The sequence below is a fragment of the Peromyscus eremicus genome, chromosome 23 (assembly GCF_949786415.1).
Source record: "Peromyscus eremicus chromosome 23, PerEre_H2_v1, whole genome shotgun sequence".
Classification (NCBI taxonomy): domain Eukaryota; kingdom Metazoa; phylum Chordata; class Mammalia; order Rodentia; family Cricetidae; genus Peromyscus; species Peromyscus eremicus.
In genome coordinates this window covers 19,531,328-19,545,878 of record NC_081438.1, presented here as the reverse complement: position 1 = coordinate 19,545,878, position 14,551 = coordinate 19,531,328, and the positions used below count along the sequence as shown (strand labels likewise).

Below are 14,551 nucleotides of genomic sequence, written 5' to 3'. Positions count from 1 at the left end.
CATTCTTGGCTACACAAGGAGTTTGAGGCTAGCCTGAACTACATGAGACCCTGTCTCAAACAACAATTTTAAAAAAAAAGTGGACCTCATGATATACACAAATGCAGTTTATTGACCTCATGAGATCCAGCGACACCATGGGCTCCAGTCTGTCCAGGGACATGTTTGCAGAGGTACACGGAAGCTCCTCCATGTCTCTGACATTTATCTTCCTAGAGGAGCATGGATCTCGTTACTCCCACCATGCACAGCGTCACCTGGTAAACTATTTGCTCTACCAGACGTTTTAATACTTGGGCACTGTGTATAATCCCAGCACTCCGGAAGCTGAGGTCAGAGGACTGAGAGTTTGAGAGAGCCTTGCTACATGGTGAGCACGCTGTTTCAAATGACAGACAGGGAGGTTAGGGGTTCCCTCAGAGGGGCTTTAGGCACCAGCACAAAAGGAAGCATTTTCCTTCTACAGGATTTTCCCAGGAGAAGTGAAAGCTGAATAAGATAGAGGAAGAAAGCAAAAGGAAGAGATTTTGTTGTTGTTGTTTTTCCCTGAGACAGGGTTTCTCTGTGTAACCCTGACTGTCCTGGAACTGGCTCTGTAGGCCAGGCTGGCCTTGAACTCATCCCTGTCTTTTGGAGAACAACTCCAGATATTAGAGTGTTTGGTTCCTTTGTCCCTAATATGCACTTCTGAGAAACACCTAGTTCCCAGCCATGGTCATGATCATCCTGGCCTTCCTCTTCCAGGCTATGATAGTCGCCTCTTGGGTTGAGTGTTCTTCTTCCCTTAAGAGGCGTCTGCCAGAGAGAAGGGGCTCAAAGAGAAGCCCCCCCGCAGGCTGATGAAGAACTCGGTATCCGGATGCCTCTGGAACATGGTCAGGGAGACACAGTACTCAGTGGGGCTTTCTCCATCCCTGCCGGGAGGCTCACAGATCCTCCTTCCGTCGGCCTGTGCTGGAAGCGCAGCGGAAGCCCAGGTTGTCTGAGGCGGAATCTGGAGTGTTGCCCATCCTGTAGTAGAGCAGGGAGAGAATGTGCATACTGTTGGGATGGGGTGTGCTGAGAAGAGAGTTGGTGTGTGTAGTTTGAACGAGAGTGGCCCACCTAGGCTCATATATTTGAATGCTTGGTCACCAGGGAGTGGAACTATTTGAGAAGGATTGGGAGGTGTGGCCATGTTGGAGTAGGTGTGGCCTTCTTGGAGGAAGCTAGGGGTTGGCTTTGAGGTTTCAAAAGCCCACACCACGCCCAGTCTCTCTCTCTCTCTCTCTCTGCCTGCTGCCTAGGGATCAGGATGTAAAGCTCTTAGCTACAACAAAGCTTGAGGAGTCATGGCTGAGGCCGGACAAATCAAATCTACGGTGAGTGAAGCAGAAGTCCCGAAGACTGGAATTCTATGATGGGGAACCACCGCGGATCACTCTATGAGGAGCAGTCCCAGCACCTCCCTGACAAAATGGCTTTAAGCAGTGATTTTTTTGTTTTTGTTTTTGTGCATCCAGCAGCTTAAGAAATAGCATAACTCAAGTGTCCTGGCTGTGACCTACTGATGTGCAGTTCCATCTCCTTCCCTCTGCCTGCTCCGTGTGAGAAGGGAGCCTAGAGCATGAGGTTGCCGGACAGTTCCCTTACTGCTGCTGAGTCTCGGGAAGGGGTCCCGGGCTGTCTTGGGGACCCATGTTCACTTCCCATGGTCAGCAGTGCTGGCCTCCTTCTCTTACAACTTTCAGTGGAGGCAGGCTACACAAGAAGGGTGGGGAGTGTGAACTCGATACCGAAAGAGATGGACCAGGAAGGGACCGGAGTGAAAAAAAAAGGAATGGGGTGCAGAGGCCCAGCATCTACACCCTCGGCCATGGCTACAGAGGCTTGTGGTCCCTGACCTGAGACCCTTACCTGGTGGTGACCCGAGCCCGGTGATTGGCTGAGCCGTCTGCTGTGTCGATCCATGATGCCCCCCGGAGGACACGCATGTCCTGGCCAGCAGATTGGTAGGTGGATGCCGTCCACTCCCACACATTGCCCATGAGGTCATATAGTCCTATTGCATAGTAGTAGGTCATTAGATGGGGAAGTGGGGGACTCTCTCCCACCCACCAAATGCCCTGACAGGCTGGGGGAGAGTTTTACTCCGCCATCTTGCCAGACACTGCACAACAGGAAGTCTTACCATAGTTGTTCTGAGGGGGGAAAGCATTCACTGGTGACAGTCCATGAAAACCATCTTCAGCTCTGTCACCCTTGGGGAACTTTCCCTGACAAGAACAATGAAAGCAATAGATTTATCAGCTTGTCCCAAGGCAGGTGCTCCTGTCCACCCAGAGAAAACCAGGTCACTCCACTCTGCTGTTTCATGGTGGAAGGAGAGTGACTTCAGCTTCCCTTACAGGGTGCTTAGGAAAGAGCGCTGTCTCCACCCATCTATGTTCTACATCCCTTGCCCGGGATAGAGGCATTGGAGCCCATACTCTCCCATATCTCTTGCTTTTACTTAAATACACTATATTTATTGATGGGATTTGTTCAATTTCATTATTCTCATCAAAACTGGGGTTCAGGAGCTGGAGAGATGGCCCAGTAGGTATGCATTTGCTGTGTAAGCATGAGGACCCGAGTTCATATCCTGAGAACCCACTAAGCTGGCCATAGTGGCATGCATCTGTAACTCCAGTTCTGGGAAAGGCAGAGACAGGCAGATCCTGGGGACTGGTTGGCTAGGCAGTCTAGCCGAAATGGTGAGCCCCATCTCCCACTGAGAAGTCCTGTCTCCAAAAATACTGTGGAGTGGCTAGAGAGATGGTTCTACAGTTAAGAGCATGTGCTGAGGGCTGAAGAGATGGCTCAGCAGTTAAGAGCACTGGCTGCTCTTCCAGAGGACCTGGGTTCAATTCCCAGCACCCATATGGCAGTTCACAACTGTCTCTAACTCCAGTTCCACGGGATCTGGCATCCTCACACAGACATACATGCAGACAAAACACAAATGCACATAAAAATAAATATTTTTTAAAAATGGCATGCACTGGGTCACTGTGCTTGCAAAGGACTCAAGAGAATCTGAGTTCTGTTCCCAGCATCCATGTCCTGGAACTTTTTCTGTAGACCAGGCTGGCCTCGAACTCAGAGATCCACCTACCTCTGCCTCCTGAGTGCTGGGAATAAAGGCATGCACCACCACTGCCCTAAGTTCCATTTTTGAGTCAGCTGCTAAGGAAGACACTGAAATTGTGATTTGTCCCAGGAGGACAACTTGTCTCCCCAGTTCCTGCTAGGCACTGTCATCCTTGTCCATGGCCTTAGCAGTGTTCCATACAGCACTGAGTCCCACCAGGGACTAAAACAGTACCTCTGCAGGGCTCAATCAAGGCTTGGAGAAGGAGGAGGGGGCTGGGGTCTTACCTGCCACAGGTTGGTGCGGTTTGGCTCGAACTGGTTCCCCCATGGATAAACCTGGCCTGCAGGACGGCAAAGAGACAAAAAAGAAAGAACTGGGTGAGAAGTAAGAAAGTGAGAAAACCAGCAGGGAGGCAGGAGATAATGAGAAAGGGCAACTGACATCACTTCCTTTCATCCCATCATAGTCCTCCCCCAACCTGGGAAGCAACAGACAGACTTACATTACACGCTGGACACCATGGCCCTGTCATTCTGTGTGGCAGAGGGACACACAGACATGGAGGGAAGGCGCAAGGGCCTCGTTAGCTGGACTTAAAGTGCCATCATGAACAAGCAGGAAGCAGCCTCATTTGCCAGAATTGAAAACTGACTATTGGGGCTGGAGAGATGGCTCAGAGGTTAAGAGCACTGGCTGTTCTTCTAGAGGTTCTGAGTTCAATTCCCAGCAACCACATGGTGGCTCACAACCATCTACAATGAGATATGGTGCCCTCTTCTGGCCTGCAGGCTGAACACTCACTGTATACATGATAAATAAATAAAATCTTTAAAAAAAAAAAAAAAAAAAAAAAGAAAACTGACTATTGGCCGGGCAGTGGTAGAGCACGCCTTTAATCCCAGCACTGGGAGGCAGAGGCAGGAGGAACTCTGTGAGTTCGAAGCCAGCCTGGTCCACAAAGCAAGTTCCAGGACAGCCAGGGCTGTTTACACAGAGAAACCCTGTCCCCAAAAAACCAAAAAGTAAAGTAAAATAAAATAAAATAAAACTGACTATTGACATAACCTTGTATTCCTGAAGAGTATAGAAGCGCTTAATGTGGGTCTGTCTTCCAAGTGCTGGGATTAAAGGCCTGTGTAACCACCAACACCTGGCAGCCCCTCTCTCTCTCTCTCTCTCTCTCTCTCTCTCTCTCTCTCTCTCTCTCTCCTCTCTCTCTCTCTCTCTCTCCATTATTATTATTATTACTATTTTTGAGACAGGGTCCCACTATGTAGCTCTGGTTGTTGTCTTGGAACTCACTCTGTAGGCCAGGGCCAGGCCCTGAACTCACAAGAGATTTTCCTGCTTCTGCCTCCCAAGTTCTGGGATTTAAGGTGTGTGCCGCTATGCCCAGCTTTCTAATAACATTTTTTAGGGCTTCAAGATAGCTGAGCAGATAAGCATCTTGCTGCTTTTCCAGAGAATGTGAGTTCAGTCCCCAGTACACACATCTGGCAGCTCACAAACATCTGTAACTTTTTATGTCATGTTGTAAGTCTACTGGTCTACACTGGGTCAGAGATGAAACCACAGAACAGCAGTTGGCCCCTTGCTCATGTTAAAAATCGCTACTGTAGGTGACTTGGACCCTCCCAATCCGTTCAAGCCCCAGTGCAGGGAAGGGCAGGAAGATGAGTAAGAGAATGGCCTTGGCATCCACATTGTAGTTACCCTAAGAAACACACCCTGGCCCCGAACCCAGAGCCAGTGAAAGAAACACTTTGGCACTGAAACCAGAGCCAAAGAAACACTCTATCCCTGACCAACTCAGTACAAAAAACAACCAATCCCTGAGTAGAAAAACCACTCTGAGCATGAAACCAGCCAATCCCTGAGCACAAAATCCAGCCAATGTCTGAGCTTGTCCAACCTCAGGGATTGAAATCCGACCAATTCTCACCCTGGAAAAACTCTGCCCCTAAGAAGCCCAATATAAGCTCTGTGCCTACTCAGTTTGCTGCTGCCTTTTTCCACCTGGGCAGAGGCAGCCGTCCTTCTGGATTCCTCACTCCTAATAAACCTCATGATCGCGATTTGGGTGAGACCTTTTGCAGGAATGGAGCAGTAACATTTTTCGCCAGCGCTGGAGCAGTAACATTCTCGCTGGGGAAACCCTAGCGGAACAGAGTTGTTATATTCCAGGGGATCCGAGCAAAGCTAAAGTTGTAGCAACTTCATTGGGGAAACCCTCCCCTGCTGGAGCAGAGTTGTTACATCGGGAAAACCGGGAAAACCTTTCTCTGGAGCAGGGCTGCAAGCGGCTATGCTTGCGGTGACTTTGTGGTACTCCTTGGCTCCTGACCGCCAGGATCCCTTTCCATCCTAGCTGCAATGCTTACACACATACCCTTCAAGCCCCCTCTGGCCGCAAACTCCCACTCTTCTTCGGTGGGCAACCGCTTTCCCCGCCATGCGCAGTAAGCGCCAGCATCGTTCCAGCTCACGTGTACCACCGGAAGTTCCAGTTTCTCTCGGATGCCAGAGCCGGGACCTGCAGGCTGACAGCCAGGGGGAAGTGAGATCTGGGATCCAGGGAAAGGCTGAAAAAGGCTGAAAAAGTCACCCTTGGCTTGGGGTGACTCAGTTCAGCTTTTACCACTAGGTAGAGGAAGGAAGTCGGGAAAGATGGATCGGTGAGTGAGAACTACAGCAGAGACAACGGGAACCGTGGTTGCACACACCTGTCATTCCAGTACTCAGAAGGTTGAGGAAGGAGGACCCTGGGCTACAGAGTGAGATGCCATGAGGGAGGAGGGAGACAAAAGGATTCTTCAGTAAAGAGTGCAGTGGGAACCATGGAAAAGAATTAGAGCAAAAGGAACAGGGTTATTTGTGAAAATGCCTTAGCCAATCCTTAAAACAGCATTCCCGGCCAGGCGTTGTGACACGCCTTTACTCCCAGCACTTGGGAAAAGGCAGGCAGATCTCTGAGTTCGAGGCCAGCCTGATCTACATAGCCTGTTCCAGGCCAGTCAGGGCTACACAGATAAACAAAACAGATAAAATGACCTCAGTATACCTGGTGTTTTTAGGAACTGGGGGTTTAGGGAAGCCAAATTTCCAAAATGAAACTCAGCAGTAGTAGTAGAAAATGAGGCAAAGGAACCAATACTCACCTGCCTCCAAAAAGCCTTTTGCACGGGTAGCCACCAGAGAACAGACTGCAAAGAGAGAAAGAGTATGAGGGCAAGACGATCTGACCCAGCCAAGGACCCTTCTTGACTTGCTGTTGGAAGGGGAACGCAGACTATGGGCTGTGGATGGAATCTTTTGTTTTGTTGTGAGACAGATTTCACAATGTAGACTTAGATGGCCCTGAACTGGCACTCATTATGCAGACCAGGTCGGCTACAACCTCAAGAGGCTCTTGAGTCTGGAATTGAATGTATACTCCAGAACACCTGGCTATGGATGGAATCTTTTTTTTTTTTTTTTTGGTTTTTCGAGACGGGGTTTCTCTGTGTAGCTTTGCGCCTCTCCTAGATCTCACTTGGTAGCCCAGGCTGGCCTCGAACTCACAGAGATCTGCCTGGCTCTGCCTCCCGAGTGCTGGGATTAAAGGCGTGTGCCACCACCGCCCAGCTGGAATCTTTTTAAAATGATATTCTGGGATGGGGCATGTAGCTCAGTTGGCAGAGTGCTTGCCTACCATGCATGAAGCCCTGGGTTCGGTCACCAGTACTGCAATAAACCCAGTACAGTGGTGCACACCTGTATTCTCAACACTTAGGAGGCAGAGGCAGGAGGATCTCTGTGAGTTCAAGGTCAACCTGGTCTACATCATGAGCTCTAGGGTCTACATAGTGAAACCTTGTCTCAAAAACAAACAAACAAAAACCCAAAAAACACTCCCCTCCCCCCCCAAAAAATACCCAAAACCAAAGTAGGGGGATAGCTTTTTCCTTCTTCTGACCTTCACTCTCTTTTCCCCCTGAGCCCTGGGAACTGGACCCATGGCTCTGCACATGCTGGTAGGCAGCCCTCCACCACTGAGCTACATCTAGCCCCCATTTAACAATCCCATTTTCAGATAGGGTCTCCCTGAACTGCTCAGGCTGGCCTTGACCTTGCTATCCTGCCTCAGCCTCCCAAGTAACTGGGCCTCCAGGCATTCATTACCAGGCTTGGCTGTTACCACCCTGTCTGCTCCGGTTAACTGAGCTGTGGGTATACTCTATGGCTTCCACTGGGCCTCCAAGTCTGATCCTCCACAATGGCACCCGGGTGACCCCTCCCTCAGAAGACTCTGCCCAGGTCCCACTTCCACCCCCATTCCCTGTTCCCCCGACCTTCATTCCTGGAGCCCTCCACCCCCCTACCCCGAGACCAGGCTCTCTCACCGGCATCTGATTTCCTTGATCTCTAAGCTCGGGGGAGACAAAATCCTCAAAGACGAAGCTCCACCCAAAGGCCTCAGCCTCAGTCCGGTATTTTTTCTCCCGGACAAATTCCCTGGGAAGAGAGAGTTCCTTTGGCTCAGTGGCTAGGATTCCATGTCCATCCCTACGGTCCTCTCCATCCTCTGCCCCAGGGAGCCTTGTGTTCTCATCCTTCGAGAGTTTTCACAAGCTTCAAGAAATTAACCTGACACCTGTGAGAAAGTTTTTTTTTTCTTTTGTCTATGAAAGGTAGTTTTTTTTTTTCCTTTGTATCGAAAGTAGTGTTTTTTTTTTTTTCCCCATTAAAATAATTGTGCCTTCAAGGGCTCAATTCCTGAATCAGGGTGTGAAGTCCGGCTCCTACAAAGCGGATGAGATGCAGTCATGACGAATGCCAGCCATAAAAGACAAAAACCCATCTTACTCGAGCGTGCTTGCCAGTCTGGTTTGGGGCTTGTGCGCCCTTTTTACAAAGAGAATTACCTTGCCACGCTACTTTCAACTTGTGTGTTTGTGCAACACCAAGAATATTCTTCGTGTCTAACACACCTGACCAGACTGTCTGTAAAATTAGAAGATGCATTAGTAGAAATCCCTCTTTTGAGTATATAGTTCTGTGGGGCTTTTTGTTCTGTTTCGACAGGGACTCACTGTGTAGCAGCGGTTCTCAACCTTCCTGATGCTGCGACCCTTTAATACAGTTCCTCATGTTGTGGGGACCACCCCCCCACAACCATGAAATTATCTTCATGCTACTTCATAACTGTAATTTTGCTGTTATGAACTGTAATGTAAACATTTGTGTTTTCCAATGGTCTTAGGTGACCCCATGTGAAAGGGTCACTCAACGCCAAGGGGTCACAACCCACAGGTTGAGAACCACTGCTGTAGAGTCTTTCTGGCCTGGAACTTGCTGTGTAGACCAAGCTGGCCTCCAACTCACAGACATCCTCCTGCCTCTGCCTTCCCAGTGCTAGAGTTAAAAGTATGTGTCACCACACCTAGCTTCTTTTTTTTTTTTCTTTTTTCTTTCTTCCTCTTCTTTACTTTACTTTTCTTTTTTTTTTAAGCTAAGAGTATCAGGCTGACCAGGATAGCCTTGAATTCTCCATCTTCTTGTCTCTCGGCCTCTAGAATGCTGGGATTTTAAATGTGGGCCATCCCTTCTGGAAGTTCTATATGTGTGTTCATTCAAAAACAGGATTTCCTATTTTACTGTTTAAAATAACCCTGGACTTTTGAATTATAACCTGTTCTTATGTTCAAGCAATCTGTGTATTATTTCTCCTGCAGTTGTACATAAAATGTTTGAAATTCAAAAAAAGGACAAATACTATAGAATTGTATTACATGAAATATATAGAATATACAAATTCATAGAGACAGAAAGATTAGATGTTATCTCAAGATGGAGAAGAAAGGAATATAGAGCAATGATTTCCTAAGTAGAGAATCTCTGTTTTGTGTGATATCCACAAATGGACAGTAGTATCAGGACATAATATCATGAATGTAATAAATCAATACAATTAATGTAATTAATGTATATCATAAATATAATTATTGAATGAATACTGCAAATGTAATCAATGAATACCACAAATGTAATTAATATCATGAGTGTCATTAATGAATATAATGGGCATAATTAAAATAAATAAATAAAAGAAACAAAACAAAACAAAACAAAATGAGAACAACAACAAAAACCCCAGGATTTCCTTATATAGTCCAAACTCCTATCAATCCTCTTGCCTTAGCCTACTGAGTGTTGTGATACCACAACCAACTCTAGTTCTGTGAGTTTCATTTTTTTAGACAGGGTCTCATTTTGTATTGCTGGCTGGACTAAAACTCGTTATGTAGAGCAGGCTAGCCTTGAGCTCACAGAGGTCTACCTGCCTCCCACCCATCCAACCCCAGTGCTGGGATTAGGGAATGTGCCACCATGCCTGGCTTAGTTCTGTGAGCTTTTTTTAAGTTAAAAAAATATTTTATCTCATCATTTATATGTACGTGGAGTGGCAGTATATGCACCATATACATGCAGTGCCCATGAAGGCCAGCAGAGGGCTTGAGAGTCCCTGGAGCTGAAGTTACAGGGAGTTACAAGCTACCTGGTCTGGGTGCTGGGAACTGAACTCTGGGACACTCCTAACTGCTGAGCCATCTCTCTACACCTCTGTTCTATTGTTGTTGTTTTTAAAACTTGTTTAACTTATTTATTTTATGTGCACTGGTGTGAAGGTGTCAGATCCCCTGGAACTGTAGTTACAGACAGTGAGCTGCCATGTGGGTGCTGGGAATTGAACCTGGGTCCTCTGGAAGAGCAGCCAGTGCTCTTAACCACTGAGCCACCTTTCCAGCCCCTTTTATTGTTGTTGTTATTCTGAGTCTTTCTATGTAGACTTTCTAGGTCTTTCTATGTAATCCTGGCTATCCTGGAACTTGGTATGTAGACCGTAACTCACAGAAATCCTCCTGCCTCTGTTGGGATTAAAGGTGTACAACACCAAGCCTGGATCCTTGACTTCTAGTCTTGTGAGCTTTTTATTTTATCCATCTATCTATCTATCTATCTATCTATCTATCTATCTATCTATCTGAGACAGAGTTTCTCTGGGTAGCTTTGGAGCCTATCCTGGAACTTGCTCTGTAGACCAGGCTGACCTCAAACTCACAGATATCTCCCTGCCTCTGCCTCCTGAGTGCTGGGATTAAATGTGTGCACCACCATGCCCAGCTGCATTTGTTGTTCTTAACGAAGAGCCAGGCTGGATTCCCAACACCCACCTGGCAGCTCACAACCTTCTGTAACTCCAGTTGCAGGAAATCCAACACCCTCTTCTCACCTTTGGGGGCACCAGACATGAATGTGGGTGCACATACTAACAGATAAGCAAAACATTCATATATAGAATTTAAAAAATAAAAACCGAGATAATATCTTTTGTGGTTTATAAGATACTTGTCTATTTAACATCTTTTCTTTCTTTATTGATTTTTTGGAAACAGGTTTCACTGTGTTGTGTAGCCCTGGCTGGCCTCGAACTCAGAGATCTGCCTGGCTCTGCCTCCTGAGTGCTAGGATTAAAAGCGTGTGCCTGGCCTCTATTTAACATCTTACAATTGTCTTTTGTATCAAGATTTATTTATTTTTTGAGATAGGAATATTGGGGATGAAGATTAGAATTAGAAAAGATTAGAAAGAAACCTTACCCACCCACCCACTCATCCCCCAAAATCCTTGAAATACCTGAAATCTTTATTGGTGACCGGAAATATGTCAATGGCAAAGGGTTTTACCGTCACTTCCCGGGCAGGCCCTTCACCATCTCTGCCATCTGGAGCATCTGTCCCCATCAAAAATCGCCCACCCGGCAGCTGTACCATGGTGGGAGCCTGGGTACTTCCTGCAGAACAGGACAGGTAGGAGTAATGCATGCAAATATATGTAAATGAAATTTCACTTACCTCATTATTTCTTTTCAAAATTTTTATTGTTGTCGTGGAGACAGGGCCTCACTATGCAGGTCTGGTTCACCTGGAACTCACTATGTAGACTGGGCTGACCTCGAACTCTCGGACTTCCACTTGCTCCTGCTTCCTGAGTGCTTAGACTAAAGGTGTGCACCAATACATTCAACTTTTAAAAAGTATTTTTATTTTTATTAGTGTTTATCTGCAATGTTTGTAAGTGTATTGTGTGTGTTCCTGGTACTATAGAGGCAAGAAGAGGGCCCTGGGTCCTCTGGAACTGATTAGTTCCAAGGTGCCATGTGGGTGCTGGCAACCAAGCCTGGGTCCTCTACAAGAGTAGCAAGTGCTCTTAACTGCCGAGTCATGTCTCCAGACCATACTTTATTATTTACATAACTCTTTTGCCTCAGCTAGGTAAATTTAAAAACTGTAACCTCAAATATATTTACATTTTCACTCTCTCCTCCACTCAACCCCCCTCCCCCCACAACTCCTTTGAAGACAAGGTCTCTCACTACATGTCCTGGAACTCATTATGTAGACCAGGCTGGCCTTGAACTCACAGAGATCTGCCTGCTTCTGCCTCCAAGTGCTGGGATTAAAGATGGGCGCCACCGTTCCTGACTTCACCCACACTCTGTTCATGCTGTTTCTTTACCTCTCCCTTTGTACTGTTGAACACTTACTTGTTTTCTTCCTTTTGAGACAGGGTCTCATGCAACCCAGGCTAGCCTAGAACTACGTATCTGAGCATGAAGCTGAATTCCTTACTCCCCTGCCTCAACTTCTGAGTGTTAAGGTAACAGGTGTGTACCACTTTGCCCAGTTTATAAGATGTTGGGGATGGAACCCAGGTTTCATGCTAAGCAACTGAACCAGCCCCACAATTTGTGTGCCTATGTATGTTAGGGATTTTTTTGATTAAAAACAAAAAAAAACAAAAATTGGCCGGGCGGTGGTGGCGCACGCCTTTAATCCCAGCACTCGGGAGGCAGAGCCAGGCGGATCTCTGTGAGTTCGAGGCCAGCTTGGGCTACCAAGTGAGTTCCAGGAAAGGCGCAAAACTACACAGAGAAACCCTGCCTCGAAAAACCGAAAAAAAAAAAAAATTGTTCTCCAGCTCCTTCACTCAAGGGACTCTCCCTTCTTAGCCTCACAAATGCTAATACTACAGGCATACGCCACCGTGTCCCAGTTTAAGAACTGTGTGTGTGTGCGCCACATGAGATTGAAACCAGGGTCTCACACATGCTAGGTGGTGTTCAACCTGAGTTACACTTCAACCCATCACTTTAAATTAGATCTTTTTCTTATTTTAGTTTTTGGTGACAGGGTCATCCCCGACTCTCTCTCACCCTGGGCTGGCCTGAAACTCACTGTGTAGACTAGGCTGGCTTGGAACTCGAGAGATCTGCTTACTTTTCTTTGCCTTTCAAGAGCTGGGGATGAGTGACCACACCCAGCCTTTCAGGGTATCCATTTCAAGCATAATTCCAAGAGGGGAAATGAGGAAGTAGGGAAATCTCAAATTAAAGAGGAATTAAATATCAAACATTACAATATAGACAAACAAAAATTTTAAAAATATCTTTAGGTGCCAGGCTAAATTTTCTATCCTTTGCCAGTATCTGCACACACACGGCACACATACACATAAAGGAAAAATAAAAGGACTCCCCCCACTTTTGTTAAAGTCCGTTTGTGGTGGTGTACACCTCTAATCCCAGCACTTGGAGTTGGAGACAGATAGAAGCCCAGCCTGTTCTACACAGTGAGTCCCAGGTCCGCCAGGGATACAGAGTGAGATCGGTCTCAAAAGAAAAAAAAAAAAATTTTTTTTTTTTTTTTTAAAGACATATGGGAAGCCGGGCGGTGGTGGCGCACACCTTTAATCCCAGCACTCGGGAGGCAGAGCCAGGCGGATCTCTGTGAGTTTGAGGCCAGCCTGGGTTACCAAGTGAGTTCCAGGAAAGGCGCAAAGCTACACAGAGAAACCCTGTCTCGAAAAACAAAAACAAAAACAAAAACAACAACAACAAAAAAAGACATATGGGGGCTGGGGGGCTGGAGAGATGGCTCAGAGGTTAAGGGCGCTGAATGTTCTTCCACAAGTCCTGAGTTCAATGCCCAGCAACTATATACATGGTGGCTCAAAACCATCTATAATTTGATCTGGTGCCCTCTTCTGGCATGCAGGCAGAACACTATATATATAATAAATACATAAATCTTTAAAAAAAAGAAAAAAATGGTGCATTTAAACAGAGTACTCCTAGTTATAAGGGGTGACATCGGAGTTTTGTGTATGACTTCGTGATCCTGAGCTTTCAAAGCTGACTTTCTACAAATCAAAGCTTTGTTTCACACGAGTGCACCAGCTGAAGATGGGAAAGTGGGATACGGAGAACAGGAAAACCAGCAAGCTGTACTCGGCACTCGGTGGCCCAGGCAGGTCTGCGTACCAGACGAGACCCTGCTTTAAAAACCCGAGTGCAGTTTCACAGTGGCCAGCCCCAGCAAGCAGCCCGCGATCCCGCAAAAAACCCTCTGAGCAGGGGGCAGCATCTGAAAGGCTGGGTGCAGTCCCTTTTCGGGTGCTCAGGGATGGGGGAAACAGGCACAGAGCAGCACACTGACCTAGCTGAAGCCTGGGACTGGACAGGAGCCACAGCAGAGTCAAGAGAAGGAGCGAGGAACCCATGCTGAAGAGCCAGGACGCAACACGCATGCGTCTGCTCCGAGCCGGCGGCCTGGCTGCCTTCCTCGCGCCTGCGCACTTGCTTGATGCTAAGCAACCTGATTTTTTTTTTTTTTTTTTTTTTGACCAATGGGAGGGCTGTTGGGCGATCCTGGTAGCGCTCCTTGGGAGCTCGCGTGTAGGGACCGCCCATGAATGAACTGAAACTGGCTGACACCCTGTCTTGTTCACACTCTGACTGGATTCATCTACTCTGAAATTTTTTGTGTATATGATGTTAAGGAGTGCATGTGTACCCACAGTGGTGAAGCTGCAGCTGGTTAGGAGCAGCCCAGTGTGGCTGCTGGGAACTGATCTTTCTGCAGGAACACTTAAGTAAGCACTTCTAAATAGCTGTCTATCCATTCAGATGCCACCCTTTATTCAGTCACACCGTGTAACACGTGACCACAGGTTTCAACCTTTTATTTCACTCACTGTAGAATACTGAGAGCCCCTGCCCACCAACACTCCACTTGGAAAGATTGCATGTATATCAAACACATAGGAAATACATGGGCTGGGCAGTGGTGTCGCACGCCTTTAATTCCAGCACTGGGGAGGCAGAGGCAGGCAGATCTCTGTTGAGTTCGAGGCCAGCCTGGTCTACAGAGTGAGATCCAGGACAGGAACCAAAACTACACAGAGAAACCTTGTCTCGAAAAACCAAAATGAACAAACAAAACAATACATGTAAACCAAGAGTATTTCAGTGAGAAAATATGACAAAGCTCGTGACAGGCATGAAGCAAAAGCATAGTTTAAAGGTTTGGAAATAGCCTAAAATGATATATTTCA

The 14,551-nt window shown here is 47.0% G+C and overlaps 1 protein-coding gene across 1 annotated transcript; it reads right to left on the bottom strand.

The window, feature by feature from the left end:
- Positions 1 to 812: 812 nt before the first annotated feature.
- Positions 813 to 13,756, bottom strand: Sumf2 (sulfatase modifying factor 2). Its single transcript, XM_059249101.1, has 9 exons — positions 13,654 to 13,756; positions 10,793 to 10,949; positions 7,498 to 7,609; positions 6,274 to 6,318; positions 5,505 to 5,655; positions 3,400 to 3,455; positions 2,171 to 2,255; positions 1,897 to 2,041; positions 813 to 1,011 (listed from the first exon to the last, which is right to left on the bottom strand). Exons 1-9 carry the CDS (start codon positions 13,742 to 13,744, stop codon positions 927 to 929), a joined length of 927 nt encoding a protein of 308 aa, XP_059105084.1. The 5' UTR covers positions 13,745 to 13,756; the 3' UTR covers positions 813 to 926.
- Between the last annotated feature and the right edge of the window lie 795 nt (positions 13,757 to 14,551).